Source organism: Falco punctatus, assembly GCF_963210335.1.
Source record: "Falco punctatus genome assembly, chromosome: 13".
Taxonomy (NCBI): Eukaryota; Metazoa; Chordata; class Aves; order Falconiformes; family Falconidae; genus Falco; species Falco punctatus.
This window is the reverse complement of record NC_137593.1, coordinates 11,950,526-11,967,152: the sequence shown is the minus strand read 5'-3', so window position 1 is coordinate 11,967,152 and position 16,627 is coordinate 11,950,526. Positions and strand designations below refer to the sequence as shown.

General features: G+C 43.7%; 2 protein-coding genes across 4 annotated transcripts in view; one reads left to right on the top strand and one right to left on the bottom strand.

Moving 5' to 3' along the window:
* The window catches only part of DRC9 (dynein regulatory complex subunit 9), a gene marked incomplete at its 5' end in the record, with an annotated part of 25,131 nt that extends 12,156 nt beyond the window's left edge, over window positions 1–12,975 (bottom strand). For 2 of the 3 annotated variants that reach the window (XM_080409366.1, XM_080409368.1), the window contains 5 exons: window positions 910–991; window positions 3,054–3,182; window positions 4,345–4,589; window positions 7,992–8,139; window positions 12,681–12,805. In XM_080409366.1, the coding sequence (XP_080265492.1) occupies window positions 910–991; window positions 3,054–3,182; window positions 4,345–4,589; window positions 7,992–8,139; window positions 12,681–12,712 (636 nt within the window). Of the gene's footprint in view, window positions 1–909; window positions 992–3,053; window positions 3,183–4,344; window positions 4,590–7,991; window positions 8,140–12,680 lie in introns of all 3 variants that reach the window. The other variant, XM_080409367.1, reaches the window with a different exon arrangement.
* RPL35A (ribosomal protein L35a) lies at window positions 12,882–16,609 on the top strand. The gene is made up of 5 exons (XM_080409402.1): window positions 12,882–12,994; window positions 13,375–13,417; window positions 14,542–14,694; window positions 15,541–15,685; window positions 16,551–16,609. Exons 2-5 carry the CDS (start codon window positions 13,407–13,409, stop codon window positions 16,572–16,574), a joined length of 333 nt encoding a protein of 110 aa, XP_080265528.1. The 5' UTR covers window positions 12,882–12,994; window positions 13,375–13,406; the 3' UTR covers window positions 16,575–16,609.
* The last annotated feature ends 18 nt before the right edge of the window (window positions 16,610–16,627 follow it).

The following is a 16,627-nucleotide window of genomic DNA, read 5'->3' as shown; positions in this document are numbered from 1 at the left end:
CCAGATTCTTGTTCCTTCTTCCTGTCCTTGTATAGCTCTGAACCTGCCTACCTTTTGCTTGTTTTCTATCACAGACTCTTTCCTGCCTCAGCAGGGCCAGGCTATGTTTCCATGTTTCTGCACAGAACTGTGTGTGCTTGTGCTGCAAAGCACTCACGAGCATCAAGTCCGAGCTGTCTGGTGAGCATCCTAGTGACCAGTGACATGCCATTCAATTGATCTGCATTTGTTGTAGCAAGTCTGACATTTCCAGAATGCCCCACATTTAGTGTGCATGCACGCACTATTTGTGTGCTGCAGACAGAAGGCCTGAAGCTTTCCAGAAAGATCAAGTTGACAGCATATGTGCAATAACATTGATTTTCCCTTTTGTAAAACTCCTACATTTGGGATTTTCTAATATCTGGAAGCCTAGGAAAATAGATTAACACCATGACATTTTCACCAGACAAAGTCAAAAAATGATGTGCCCCTATGCCAGGCATCTTCTTTCCCTGTCCTTCATCATCACAATTTCTTCTGTGCCAAGCATCACGTCTGCATGAGTATGTATAACAGAACCTTAGATACTGCTATCTACAGATAACCTGTTTCTTACTGATCACAGATATCGGTGCTTTGCTGCTCCCAGCAGTGTTTTTGTGGTATTCTAATTTGATCATGGTCTCTCATGATTATGAGCATTTTGAGCTCCCACTTGAAGACCACCGGACACTGCTCTTAAAGTCATTAACAGGCTTATTAAAACTACAGATCTTTATTGCAATTATTCTGCTTCTATATTCCTAAATGATGGATCATTATACATGCCACATGTCCTCTCATCTGAATGCTAGTTCCTGGGCAGCAGAGGCAAGCTTGCTAACAGGCTTCCCCCCTGGCATGATGCCCAGTGCTAAGTCATCTCACCTGAAGTTCTATTTCAGTTTGTTTCTTGACATCTTGCAGCTGTTTCTCGAGTGACTTTATCTCCTCCTTTCCTTCCTCCTCCCTGAAGAAAAATGGGAAAATACAATCACTTAAATATATCAAAAAAGACAAGAGCTGTTGACCTAGAAGGAGAGCTTCCTGTCTCCTGATCCGTTGTGGCACCTAGCTGAACACTGTCCCACTGATCCCACTCTCTCAATGAGTTTCTAACAACTGAACTAGAAGGAGCGGACACAAAAGCTCAGCCTCCTTCTTCAAACCAGCAGAAGACAAGCTGTTTCCTGTGGCTTGAGCAGCAAAAAAGGCATTCATCTCTTCACTGAGCCTCAGGGAGGCTGCACATCTGCAAGTCAGAAACAGAGACTTCTCACCAAAGCTAGTGACTTGGTAAATAAATCCTGAAAGAAGAGGTGCACAGACTGAGCAAGGAAGATGGGAATGAAAGGAAGAATAAGCCAAAACCCAGGGGATGCGCTTCTTGGAAGCCTGGAGTGGAGTTGAGGATGATGCAATTCCTATAGCAGAGGGAAGGTGCCTTCACTGAGTAACTATTTCTGCGTTTCAGGCAAAAATCTCCCTGATTCTGTGAAAAAGCATGCCTAATCAGCAGACAGTGCCAAATTGTGTAAGTTTCATTATATATATGGAGAATTTTTTCTTTCTTTCAAAATTATTTTCAGTCTTTCAAAAAACATTGCCTCAGGTTCTGAGATCCATGAAGAGATACGAGTGAAAGCCAAAAGCTAGAGAGGTGTCTACCTGTCTAAAAAACCTCAAATGCAGTAACTTTCTAGGTCTTCTTATCTTCACTCGGAGTGCTTTTCTAAGTTTTTATGCTTATGATTTGATTTAAAGCTAGTAAATGCTACAGTTCATACCTGAGACTTTGTACCATATCCCAGCCTTACAATCAAACATACACTAGATTTTCAGAGCCCTTAGCTGGGTGACTGTAATGAACAAAAGCCCCTGATAAAGAGTTCCATCCTTACTGCAGACTGCTTTCAGACTAGTATATTGACACAAAACCAGGCAAGTATAAATTATATTGAAAGACAGATCAAGGGAATTCCATGAAAAGAATGTATAGCAGAACAGACAATATATTGACTAGATATGGTTGCCAGAACGGAATAAAAAGTATTATGTCCTTTCTAATTGTAATTGGTCTGCTCCTTTCCACCTTCCAGTATTGGATAGTTATTCCACAAGGAATTGTTGCCTTCATTTTTGTTTTCTGTCCCTTCCATGGATAAACAATAAACCCATTGGTTTTAGACAGTGGAAGAGTTGGGTTTTGTGCTTGAAATCACACATTTCAGACCCCTGAGCCACCACCAGAGCTGCTCCAGTAGGTTGGACTCATGACAAATCATGACTTTGTCTACCTTCAATGATAGGCCTGAGCTGCTACTCAGAACAAAGTAGCTTTAAAATGGTCAAATACTTCTCTAATGAGCGCTATTCTCTCTGACAGGTTTGAGATTGAACCAGAGCTTCACATGCTAAAAAAAACTCCATACCTTTAGTGCACAGAACTTTGAGCTAAGGAATCACCAGTTTGAGTTGGTAACAAACCCGTACCCTGTGAGGCTGGGGACAGAAGAGGATCTATAGTGCAGTGGCTGGTGGATTAGCTTTAAATAGGACAACTGCCTCTGTCACCATCTGTGCTAGCCCCTTGCTGCTACTGGGAAAAGGGACCACATTAGCATATGGGTCAGAGCAGATTCTCCTGAGCACCACATAACCTAAAGACCATATGTTGCTGGCCCTGATTTGAACAGACTCTCTGCTGCTCTGGCTTTCGCTGGGGACAAGAGTTAAAGATCAGGCAGCTCCTACATTGCATTGTTTTAATTGATACAGGGCAGCATTTGCACTAATGCAGACACTGGTGTCCAGTCTGGTCAAAGCTCAGGCAATTCCTAGCTCAGATCATCATCAGAGCCATCCATTATTTCTTTCTGAAGGGGAAAGAAATGCAATTTGTAAAGCAGACAGAATAATTCAAGCTGAAAAAGCGGAATCCATTCTGTATTTTGGGTTGTGGCTTTTTTCTTCTTAGCATGTACTAAGCAGGAAGTACTGAACACAGTTAAGAGGCTGAACACAGCACTAACCTCATGAGGATGTCATGAAACTTGTTCTTTCTTGCCTTCTCTCTCTCATTAGCTTCTGTCAGGCTATTAAATGTTCCCAATTCCTGCATCTTTTTCATAGTAATTGTAATTACATCACTTGCATACTGCCTGCCAGGAAAAGGAACACAACAGTAATTTATAGGTACTGGTAATACAGTGTCTGGTGCCTTTATCCATTATTGTTTACAGCTAAGAAGGGAAGGAAATATGAGATCCCATTTCTGTTCTTATGTCCTATCAAACTCAGGAGTGCTTCTCCCATGGTATCTGCTTCCTGTACATCTGGAGAACTCTGTATTAGGAGTTCATAACTTATAATTTTAAAATGCTGTCCCGAATGCTAGTCTAGGAAATAGCAGAGGCAAAAACATACCCATGCCATGCCATGGCCAGCCAGGAAGAAGGCTGCTGGCCTGCAGTAGTGGTGACACATAGGTGGATCTTGGAAAACAAGACCTGGGGATGCAGATGAGTGTGTCTGTGAAGGGATATCTGGGTGTCAAAATATCCCAGTACAGCCCTAAGCTGATCTTAACAAATCCATGGGCTTGCCCAGTTTATTGAATTTCATAGTGCATATGGTCTTTATATTTTAGCTGCATTTTCCTCATTTGTGTTAGCATCTTCTTTAAGCTTTTTGTTGAAATAACATTAAAGAACAGAAGCCAGGATGCAGAAAAATGCATACTGAATGCTCAGCTCCCCAGTCCATCTTTTAAACCAAAGGCTGCTGGTACTTCTGCAAATCAAGGCACTGGATTAGGTGCAGGAGTAAAATTTATTTTAAAAAAAAATAAACTCTTTGGTCTTTATATACATTATCTGTTCTATAAAGAATGGCTGTAGCTGCCATAGAAGCTCTGTGTGCCCTGCAAATAAGTGAGTTCACGAGACAATGCTCAGATCCCACTTTGTCTGTACATACCTGCTAGGGGAGCCTGACTCCAGATACCAGAACTTCAGCACTGGTAGTAAGTACCTGGCGTGAATTCCACCCAAGCAACCATTATACTCTGGGTAGTATTTTGCAACTCCATTCAAAATAAACTGATCATCATTACTTAGCATCCAGAGGCAAGCAAAGGCCAGAACTAAATGGCCTATGAAGCTAGACCCTGCTGCTCTCTTTAGAGGTACTCCTTCTGGACCAAGGCTGAGGTACACCAGCAGCAGGTGAGCAGGGAACTTGCATTTTTGCTTTCAAGAGATTTGACTGAGAACTTTACAGCTCCGAGCATCCCCACAATTACCATATTTGTGCTTCACTCACCTGTCAGCCTGAATCTTTCTGAGATTCTCTACCGACAAAGCACTGTCTTTCATGGCCCTATTGGAAAGATGATGGATTCTTTTTAGATCCTCAGTTTTCCCCAGCTGCTGCTCGTGTTTGCTGCTTTTCAGAGACATGAAGGTAACTGTTTCCCCACTCCCTTGCCTTGCTGACATAAGCTCTTGGTAGCTAATATCCAGCTCCTTCTGGGTCTCTCTGATTTCTTTCATTTCCTGGATGCCAGTCTAAAAGGGAATCAGAGAGACCTGCTTGCACACTGGGCAGTAGAAATAAACTCTCTGCATCATTATCTGAGAGGAAGAAAAATTAATAATAATCTAGAATGAAGCTATTCTAAGAGCAGTTGATAGTGTATGTTACACTCTGCACAGAGTAGAAGAGCAGAAATGTTTCTCTTGGGTTAGCTTTGAGCACACAATGTAGACTTCTTAAAGTTTTTGGGATCAAAAGTTCTAAAGTGGCTATAAAAGGCCTCAAAAGGTGAATTCATCTGCCCAAAGAGATGATGGTTCAGACTGTCATTCCCGACACGTTTTTAATGATGTCCAGCAATGGAGATTATGCACCCTTCTGCCAGTGCCAGCATATCACAACAATCTTTACCATAAGAAAGATTTTTTTCTCATCAGCTGCAGTTGAGCCCCTGGCGGCTTCTCCTAGTCTCTAGGAGAACAAATAATTTCATTCTTCTTTGCAGCAGCTTTTATGTACTGGAAGACTGTTAGCCTGCTTCCCCTCTGCCTTCTCTCTATCTTGGCTATTTCCCACTGCTTGTCACCATGACATTTCCCTACAATATTATTGTTATAACAAGAGCTGAGATGTGTGAAATAAATGATAGGCATCAGCCATCTACTTAGCTGGGTTTTTTTAAGAGTGACAACCGAGGAAGTATAACATGAATTCAAAGAAGAAGTTCAAAATATTGTCAGTTCTCTTCTACATGGAAAGGTATCTTGTGGCTGTGCACAATTTTATTAAAAAAGAAAACGTCCCAGAAAAGCAAAAGCACACTATAAAATCGGCTGAGCCCTTGCTTCTAGGAATTTCTCTGCTTTATGTGCTATGGGTAAGAAAGTAGGTGTATGCACTGGGACATTAAAAGAGAAAATTTTCTTGCCTGTCTACCAGTATCTCTGTGGCTGAACACTTAGTAGCAGTACACTGAAGCCAGTAACGCAGTCACTGCCAGCCCCACCCCAGTCCAGAGCTGCCTACTCCCCACCCTGGCTGCTTGGGGAAATGGATTAAAGGACTCACTGAGCTGAAGTATTTTCCAGCAAAAAGGAAAAAAAAATAATTCTTTTTTAGCAGCACCAGTTCACAGCCCAGATCCCTCCACAACCACATGCACACGTTTGTGCCAACACAGCACAGAGGGCAGAGTAATAAGCAGTCAGGGCAGCAACTGTGTATGCCAGTACTTCCAAGAAGTTACTTGTCGAGCGAGGCTCTGTTAGTGGCCTGCGACGCTGCCGTGCTCTGCGAGGGCAGTGAGCAGGGCACTGCAAGGGGCTGCTTCGTTCCAAGTTCTGAGTATCTGGGACATCTCCGGATGGGATGAATCCACCTCTGGCAGTGCCTGACTCACCACTGACTACAGAAGAAGTCTAGGTGACTACATGCTTAATTTCTGGACATTTCAATTTACATTAAATGAATCGCATGCAAAATATACACAGACCAATGAAAATTACATTGTTAACTAGAAAAAAAAAAAGGTTTAAATAGTTTGCTGGTGATGGCTGTACTTCAGAAAGAACTGAGTTTGGCAAACAAGCTTTAATATCATGTAGATTTTATGAATGTTCTGACAGATGTTTTTTAATGTCTGGGAAAGTTCAAGACAGGCTATAACTGGATTGTCTATAAACAGTAGGGACTTGCACACTAATAATTACCAAATAACTATGTAAGAGCAAGGGATTTGTAAACTGCATGTGTTACCATCCATGTATTCTCCTAGCTGTTTATCTTTTGCTAGTCTTTTTGCCCAAAATTCTGCAAACAGAAAGGCAGCTTTCCTCTGGGGGATGCCCTGCGTGAAGCAATGTACAAAGTCCCTGATTTGGAAAATTGATGAGGTGCTGGCCAACACTGTAATTAATCCTCTCAAAACTGTCATCAACCGAAATTTAGATGTCAGTCTTTGAAAATGTTGTTGATTTGTTTGACTGACAGAGCTCCAGGGTGCTTTGTAAATACAAGTCTTCTCCAAATACAGTAACAGACAAATGTAAACTGAGAAACGAGGAGGAATATCAAATTACAGAGCACCAAAGTTAGCAAGTAGCTTCCCTAAGCCATTTTCTTGTTTCAAAATTGTTTCCTTCTCGATTTGTTTTGGCATCTTTAAGAACACAAGCAGGGTTTATAGTCTGTGAGAAAATTGTGGTTTAAGTAGTGACTTGGTAAAAATGAGCATCTGTGATTGAAGAGAAAAGCTAAGGTGTTTTCTTTGTAATTTAAGTGTACTTTTAGTAGGTCTACCAACCTCAGTCTGTGTGTCTGAAGAACTCCTACTGTCCTCGAGATATATGCTCTTTCTCTGTGATTTTGTTGCTGGCAAAGAGGTTTCCCACCCAGGTCTCTGAGGGAGAAGCATCCTCTGGAAGCAGGTGAGACTGGCTCACAGGACTCTTTTAGGGGAGGAGTGCCCTCTGTTGCACAGTCTAAGCATCGTTCACGCCCTAAAATTTACTCAAACACCGGTTTCTGCTGCTTCGCACTGGATTTTTGAAAAGTAGGTGGTATGGAAAGGAAACACGTAGAAAATAACATATTGATTTACCTTCCTCTTGCATTCTTAGCGGTACGTTAGACAGAGCAAACAGCATTGGATCTGAAAACTCAGATCCCAGTTTTTATTTCCATCCTAGTCACACACTTTTTGAGTTCCTTTTAAAAAAGTTTCAAACTGGCTTAAATTGGAAACCATCTGCTATGTCACTTCAAATATATGACGACAGAACTTAGAACCGTTTACCCCTCAGGACTGTCCCATCCTGTTGCATGTGTCTATCAGCTACCAGAAATATCACATCTTCCTCCACAGCAACACACCTCTGCCTGAGAATTAGGGCTTCTTCTCTGCTCTTTGTATCTCTGCCCAAGCCCTGTTAGTTATGATGCCTATTAGAAATCAATTAATTAATAATGGTCATTGAGAATGGGTAGTTACTAACGTATTTTGAAGTGGAATCTTTCTTAATTCATTGTCTGCGGGGACTAAAGGAACTTTAGCATGGACTTAGAGAGGAACAGAATTACCCTGGGTTTGAGTACTTTCAAATATACTACTCTTTTGTATCTACATAAGAACCTTATGTTTTTCTTCCTTTTCCCTAATGCTTTGCTTGTCATCTAACCACCAAGATTTTAAAATTATAAGCCCAGGAACCTCATCTTGGGTCAATAGAGTTTTTTGCACAAAATCTTGACAGAGGCTTCTCAGTGATGCTGCAGTTGATCAGCCATGCACTTTCATTGTCTTTCTTCACCCAAGGGTCATGGAGCACTTAGAAAAAATATGAACTGATTTTGTAAAAAATGGTGGTAGAAAATATAAAACCAAGACAAGAAAAAAAAATAATTTTTTTTTAAGCAGGGAGGATAGAGACACATACGTGGCTGAAGTCTGTCTTGCCCTCATATGAAACTGGCATGATATATCCAAGAATTGAGAGTTGATCCACACAATTCTCCAGCACAGCAGTAAACAGCAGAGCTTCCAGATGAGTGAATTTTTCCATTTCTTTAGTCTCTGTGTTCTTGCTAAGAGGAACAAAGACAAAAGGTACCAATGAGAAAGACTATGGTGTTAGTAATGTTAGTAACAGTAGTTTAAACTAAAGGTAGAGCTGAAGTAGTATTGGCAACCTTTCATATACTTCCCTAGCTTTGTTTATAGCCTTTCATACACTGTTTATGAGGGGAGCCATGCTCTGCTAATGGCTGCATTCAGGGACAGTGGAAATATTTAGCTTTCACAAAACAAAGTAGGTCCTGGTCCCTCCTACAGTAGATTGAGGTAGACAGGCTGAGAAGAGAATGGATATGGAAGTCACAAACTGGGTGAGGTGGCCTCACCATTCAGTTCAAGGGGAAACAGTGTTTCATGATGGACTTTGCTCTTTGGGAATCAACAGAATGAAGGTGCTTTTTTAAAAGGAAAAAAAAAATCCACACCTTATAAAATCTCAGATGGCGAACCTTCATGCTCTAATCATTCCTTGTTATTACTACGTAGCCTTAACACTTTTATGATCCCAATCCCCTCAGCAGGAACTGTTACCACCTTAAGATGCTGAAAGTCAAACAAAAAACAGTATCTGGACTAAGTAAACTATCTTTAACATTCTGTGTTGTTTTATTTTAAAATGCATTTCAAATATGAAACTGCTCAGATGTATACTTAAGCATCCCTTTGTCTTGCTCACATGTATACTTAAGCATCCCTTTGTCTTGCTCAAAGATATTTTTTTTGTTGTTGAAGAAAATAATTTACAATTGGAACATGAAATTAATTTCACTTGCATAAAACACGGGCCACTTTTCAGTGCAGGTTTATTAGATCTCTATCAGAACAGAGTAGGTAAACCAAACAAATATAACTTAGATTTTATGCATTTGTTTCTTGATGTCCCTGACTCCTACAGTAAGTTGTTTAATACAATGTATTGAAATGTAGTGTCCTTTGTAATAGGACATGGCTCCCCTTGTGCATGAGACTACAATAAAAAGCCTAGTGTGTGAGTGGCAGTCTTTTTCATGACAGCTATATGTACAGTCAATGAAACTGGAATATTGCTCCTTTCAGCCTAGACCCTTTTCTTTGATTAACTGAATAATAACTTAGAATGCAAGACTACCAGGTGCACAGTCTTGCATTAAGGGTTTTCACAAGAGTTTCTGCTATGAAGGTGGGAGCACAGGGTGGAAGAGAGGGTTCAGGGGTGGCATGACTCCAGTGTTGTGAACCACAAATAATGCCAAGTCCTATGATGTAGCAAGACCGCTATTTTCAGCAGATAAAAAGAAGTACTAGTGCTGCTGCATAAGGCTTCAGTAAACCTCATATAAGGCACGGTGCATGTTTCTAGTTGTTTGTGTTTAAAAACAAGCACAGGTACAGAAGGCGACTAGTGGCATGATCATGGGAATAGAAATTCCCTTTTACAAGGGGTTAAAAGAATTGAGGGTTGTGATTACTCTCTATAATGTAAATATATGAAGAGCAGATACCAGGGAGAGACAGAGCTATTTAAGTTAAAGGATAATACTGGTCCAGGGTCAAAGGAGTATAATTTCCCCATAGCCAGGCAATTAAGATAAGGTCTCTAACTTCTGCATGGGTGAAGATACGGAACAGCCTTTCAGAGAAGATAATCATAGAGGCACCCTGAATTACTTCAAGAAGATTGCTTAAATCATGGCAGGAGAAGACAACAGCAAAGGAGTGATTCTGAATATTACAAATATGTTTACTATCCTTCTTGTATTTATATTGTCTTACCTAATTCCCACTGTTCAGGTCTTTTGATGGCCACCTATGACTAAGCAGGAATTGATTTCCTCATTTTGCTTCTGAATTTTTTTTCTCTTTCTCTTAAATACAAAAAAAATGCTACAGCTTGAGGTAGAAATCTGATAATTAACAAATAAATAGCTAATGATGTGTGTAATAAACTAAACCCATCACTTTTCCTTTCTTTTCAACCTTCAAATCAATGATAGAAGTGGAGATGCATGAATGAAGTATTTTTACATAGAGAAAGCCGGATCATGTCTCTTTCCAGTCAACAGGCACTAAAAAAATATTTGTAAAAGTTTTACTTGTTTTTATCTTTTTAAAAAATCTGTGATCCAAATGTTGAGTCTAAACAACATAAGGATAATCTATTACATGTAGAGTCCTAATGCTAAAAATACAGTGAAAAAAGATCTGTTGTGAGATAGCTGTGACAGATGATTACAACAGCATTCTTGAAAGAAGAAACAACACTTGCAGCTCTCATAGGAAAAAGTGACTTTTTTGGAAACAAAGGAGGATGCAACAACTTTTCCTTTATCCCATCAGCAGCTTCTGTCCAAGAAAGAATTAAGTCAAGATATTAATATGCATTAAGAAAGTTCACAGCTGGAATGTTTCTCTAAAGCCTGCTGGTTTGCTCCTCCTGTGTATCTCCTCCTATAACCGTATACTCACTCAGCAGATGCATGTGCCAAGCCAGCACACTCTGGGCTTATGTTGACTTGGAAGTGAGAAGGAAACCACTGTCTGGGGCATTAAGAAACACTGCAAATAGTCAGCTGCTCTCCCTGGATTTTAGCGTTTACACAGTGCCCACAGACCCATCCTGATGCAGCCGTTGGCATCAACCTTAATCACTGTGCTTTGCTGAACTCCTTCATTAAACTGCACTAATAAAAAAAAAAAGAGGTATGTGAAGCTTGCCCCAAGAGTCTAGGTTGACATTCTTTCCCTGCTGATCTAAAAGGAAAGAAAAACATATCAAGAAATAATTTTTAAAACAACTGTATAAAAGGTCTGGCCTCCTGTTCCTTTGGGGATTGCAACTCCCTCTGCTGTGTGAGAGTCCTGGATGCATGTTTCTCCCATCCTGCTGCCTGATAAACTAAAAAGGCTTCAAAGGCAGCATGTTTTACAGCATTCCTTATAGTTGATTAAGGAGATACCAATGAATTCCAGTGATAAAATGTGAAGCTGGGAACATTACATCTTCTTTAGCTCCATTTTGCAAATGATTGGCAAAGAGAGATTCGGAATATCCACAGTAGCAGTGACTGGGCCACAAATCAGAAATACCTTAGTTTTTAACAAAAAAAAAATATCTCTTAGGCAAGCAAAATAGTTGTGGCCTTACAAAACTCTGCCTACCACTCAAATGTTAGAATGTAAGTTGCTCATCTGAAGAGAGAGAGAGAGAGAGAGGAAAAGAAACCTTGAAAAGCTGAAGTAATCTTGGTTTTGGCAATTTAGGACTAACTGTAGAGAGACGTTTTGCTCCTGCTGTCTGAGGATGTACTGATGAGAACCCTGGAGAACTGAGCACAGGAGTGAAAGACATGGTGCTACTTTTATCTGTACGTCCATATGGGACTAAATCTGCATGGGACATTAAAGATAAGATTTAGGGAGCGAGCATTTACTGGCTGTGTCATCTCCACTGCTGGAAAAGAGAGTGTTCTGACAGGTAGTTTATTCTCCTCAAAGCAGGGATTGTGTCCTTTCTCTGAGCAGAGATTCCCAGCACACATTTGGTACTGTTAAGTGGGTAGATTACTGAGCATTGCTTTGCTTTCTACCTTTTCCTTAAAATAGAAGCCAGCAGAATAATTTGGAGAATTCATGTTTCATCCCTTCTTTGCTCCTACCTCCTAACAATTTAATTTATTTAAAGAAAACCTCTGCTTATGCATGCTTACAAGGCATTGAGTGCTTCTGCCCTGGCCCAGCAAAGTACAGATAGACTTAATTGTACTCCTGCATCAGGATTTAATTCCTCAGTCCAGGTTGAAGGTCTCCAGGCCCAGCCAGTGACAAGATGATGGTAGATTTTGCTCCTGAGGTCCAATTTTTCATAAATATGCTCTGGGCACATGTTCAAATGCAGCTTAAGGCACTTCAGGAACAAAGTTACAGGGAAAGTCCAGACAGCCAGGGCACATTTTGTATTTGGAGTAAGTTCCTAAATCACTGAAAGTGCTCTGAGAATGCATCTGAATTTCTGGCTGAGGGAAGTGAGGGAAATCCGGAGTGAATGACCCTGATGTGGGAAAACGGGTAAGTACATGCTTCCACCTGCTCTTCTGTAGGAAAACACAGGAATGTGAAATTTCATTACAGGGATTTGAGCGTAGAAATGAAGTTTTCTGTCACCAAGGCGATATCGGGAATAAAATGTTGAGATGATTCACTGATGAAGGTGAGCCCGGAGGCAGGCAGGCAGGGCCTGGAGGCAGCCATCAGAAGAGCCCCCCCGAGCCCGGCCGCCCCCCGAAACGCCGAGAGCTGCCCTTCGCCGCCTCCCGCCCCCTCGCAGCCCCCCGCCGCGTCCCCCCGCCGCAGCCGGGCCCCGCCACCGGCCCACGGCCCCGCCCGCCCTGCCAGGCCTCCCCTCCACCCACGCACCGGGATCTACCCCCCGCTCCCACCCCGGGCGTCCGCAGGGCGCTGCCCGCAGCAGCTGGGCCGCCGGTACCGGGCCGGGCGCCCCCTTGCTCGCTCGCCCGCCTGCCCGCCCGCCGCCGGTGCTGGGAGCGGACCGGCCGCGGCCCGCTGCAGCGCTCACCGGGACGCGGCGGCGGTGGCGCCCGTCTCCATGACGACCCCCACGCTCCGGGGGCCTCGCGGGGCTGCCCGTGCGGGTGCCTGCACGGCGGGGCTGGGGCCGCCCCTGCCCGAATCGCCGCCCGGGGGAGGGAGGGGGCGCGGGGCAGCGGGCGAGGGACGGCGCTGGGGGCGATGTACCCGACCCGCCGGGGCCGCCTGGGTTTCGCCCGCTCAGGCGGTGCTGGCCCCCCCGCGGGGGTCCTGCCGGCCCATATCCCGGAAGGCAGCGCGGCGGGGCTCCCTTTTGCCGCCATCTTGGTTCGGCGCCGCGGGGTGAGCCGGGGAGCGGCGGCGCGGGGTGGCGGGCAGGGGGAGCTGCCCCCGCCGTGGGGCCGTCGGCGGGCGCGAGGCTCCCGGCGCGCTGCGGCTGGCGCCGTGCGGAGCGGGTGGAGGGCGGGATGGCGCCGATGTGCGGCGGATGGTCCCGGCCGCGGGTTGAGGCCCGCAGCTGAAATGGGGCTGGAGCGTCCCGTTCCGTGGGGAAGCGGAGGGGTGCCCTTCCCTGCCCCGTGAGCCGGAGCCCGGCCTGGGGCGGCTGGCGGCCCGCGTCGCCTTGCTCTGGGTGGCCGCCGGCCGGCAGAATGTCGCGGGCCCCGGACTGGGCCTGCGGAGCCGCCGGCCTGCGGGACTCATGGCTTGTGTGTCCCTTCTAGGCCTGCAGGGACCGGGGCTTCAGGAGGACACAATGACCGGCAGGTGAGTGACAGCCCCGAGGTGGCTCTGGGCTCGCTGTTACGGTGCACTTTCGACAAGTCCTCTTGACAAGCTGAGCGTTTCTGAGAGCTTTTTGTTAAAGCTGCGGGCAGTCATCCGTTTTCCTGCGGCAGTTCTCATTTTCCAGGGCCGCTTCTCTGCCCAGTATCCTGCTGGGCCTTCTATTAAACGCCCCCGGTTGTAGCTCCCTGTTCTGAAGCTGGTTGTAGCTGTTGGTGCTGTGTGCCACGCTTTCCCTGGCCTGTCAGCAGATGCAGGATATTAATGGTGGTTTTGATAGCATAGTCTTTGTGCACCTGCACTGTACAGCAGAGGCTTTGACATACTGCTTCTTTGGGTAAGGGAGCTGCTGTGCCATCGAGTTTTCCCTATGGTGGGTGTAGGGCTTGAGTTTGTAAATGGTGGAGGGATTGAATCTGAATCACAGCTTTTTGTCTTGATAGTTATGTGTGGAGTTTATCTCACGTTGTGCATGCGTGGAAGGTGGTACTGGATAGCTTAGTTTGGATACCTGTTGTGCTATGGGACAGTTGCTGGATGCAGTTGAGACAGTCATGCTGTGTACACGATGTGTGGAATGAGTCCCATGGTTGCCTTACCTGTGTAGTACAGGCAGGTCTTCATCATGAAGAATTGTTGAGTTTGTGTAATGTTTCTTGCCCAGTGTATGTGGGACTGTCTCTCTACAAATTAGCAGCGGTTAGTATCTTCTGTAGCAGTTACTGCAGCACAGGAGATTCAGTTGATGTTACCTATAGAAAAAAAAGTAGTATTTATTTATCACTGAGTGTTAGTAGATATTTGAAAACGTAACACCTACTAGTGCTGAAGCACTTCAGTTTTACTCTGAAGCCTGTAGTGGCAGAAATTTATAACAAGCAGAAGGATACAAAGTGCTCATAAATACTTCATGTTCCAGTTACTTAGCTTTCCTCTGTTGACTGAACATAAGGATTTGCAGTAATTTATAAAAGGAAAAGCGACAGGATTTTTTCCTCAGCTAAATCTCTACTGGTGTGGAACTAGTTTGCGCTGAAACGGTACCTGATTTTACATTTGATACTTTGGAGTGAATTGCAATTTGTAAATGTTTTCCATGCCTTTAGGCTGTGGTGCAAGGCCATCTTTGCTGGCTACAAACGTGGCCTCCGAAACCAGCGGGAGCACACAGCCCTTTTGAAAATTGAAGGTGTTTATGCCCGTCAGGAGACAGACTTCTACTTGGGCAAGAGGTGCGCCTACGTATACAAAGCTAAAAAGTAAGTTACTATTTATTAGTATGCCAAATTAGCCAATTCCTATGTCAGCTTTTGTAAATGTCAGGATGTGAGCAGTCTGTTTATAGAGCTTTTTTGTTAGAACAAAAATAAATTGGGCTCAATATATCAATAAAATGTCCGTGAAGTAGTGTATAGACCAGTTTCCTGGGTTGGTTTCATTTTTGAAGTCCAGCAGAAATACTTTGTGAAGTCTGGAGGAATTTGTATCCTGCCTTTTGCATGCTGATGTCAGAGCACTGTCAATTCTGCTGTGCTGGCATTGGTGGAGGCCTTAAGAACAGTTACTTACTAACTTCCACTTTTCTTTGAGTGTAATTGTTAAGAGTTCCGAATTGCATTGAATAAAACTGATCGGACTGTTATCTTGGAAATGATGGTGGTCAGGCTGGCATATAGCTTTTCTTGTAAAGCAATTTTTGGCAGTCTGTCCCAGTGGCTTAGGCCTCTCCAGCCTTAGTGTCCAGAGAAATCTTACAAATAAGACGTTTCATTTTCTTCGGAGTTGAAATTGAGGAGGTTTTGGATTGATCATATTAGTATCAGTGTTTTCCAAATTCTTAAGCTTTTTAACTTGTTTATAGCTCTCCAGTGGAGCTTCTGGTAAGTTACAAGCTGCACTACTTACCCATTTGTAAGGTATTGTGAAAATTGCAGGCCTAATAAATTTCACAGGTAAATAATAGTGGAAGATACGTTATTAAAAGACAGTTGTGGAATAAAGTTAATGAAGTGTCTTAAGGAGCCTGCATTGTCTGTACTGTCATTGATCAGTCCTGTACAGAGCTGTGACTGGTGTGCTCAGCAGTTCTTTTCCTCTCTCCTCAGCAACACCGTAACCCCTGGTGGCAAGCCCAACAGGACACGAGTGATCTGGGGGAAGGTAACCCGCGCACATGGGAACAGTGGCATGGTTCGTGCCAAGTTCCGCTCCAACCTTCCTGCCAAGGCCATTGGACACAGAATCCGAGTGGTAAGTAGATTTATTTTAGCAACAAGTTATTGGCAGTTTTTGGTGTGCCTTTTTTTTTTTAATCCTACGTAGTATGAGGAACAACTTGAGCTATGGTTTTGTTCTGTTGCTGTTGTGTATTTGACGTGGCAATTTGAGAAGTGCTCCTTTTGGAGCTAGGAGAGGTTTGCTGCTGGCTTGTTGTGCTGAGGGGGGGGGATTGTCTCATTGCCAAGGGTTCTGTATGCTTGCTCAGGTTGACTGGAAGGACTTCTCAAGTTCCAGGACTGCTCCCCAGCTCCCTTCTAAAGTTATCTTGTACATGTATTTTTGTACTCTCCTACTCCAGTTCCTACCTGTTGATAAGATTTTACTCCTACCTCCCAAATGTTTTAACTGAGGGGTGTGCTGTCCTGGTTTGTCCCCTAGCACCTCCTCTACAGTTGATGTTTTGGCCCCAGGGCTTCAGTGAGACTGTCCCTTTAGGTCCCTCACCCAGAAGTCTAATGCAATACTTTTCTAGTAATGTCAAAGGGGGTATCAGAGGGGTGCAGTCCTTCCTTTCTGTCTGTCTGTCTTCTGTGCCTTAGAAAAAGCACAGTAGAAGCAGCACAGTTAAATCCTGAAACTAGACTCATGAGGGCTCTCCCTGCCAGTGAGCGGGAGGGCCAGCTGCTGGGGGAGTCTGTACCACCAGTGAAATGCTACTTTGGGTCACTGAACTAGTTGTTACACTTTTCCATTCTTGCACCTCTTTGTAAATGAGGGGGTTGCTTTTGTAGTAGATGAAGAGATTGATCTAGATTGTAACTGTAAAACTTGTGTTTAAGATAGTAGTCTAATAATAATATTTCTAACAGATTCTGTCTATTCTTGTATTTTACAGATGCTGTATCCATCTAGGATCTGAATTTTTATTGGAAATAAAATGGAGAACCTGTTTAATTTTTGTACGTTTCTGTT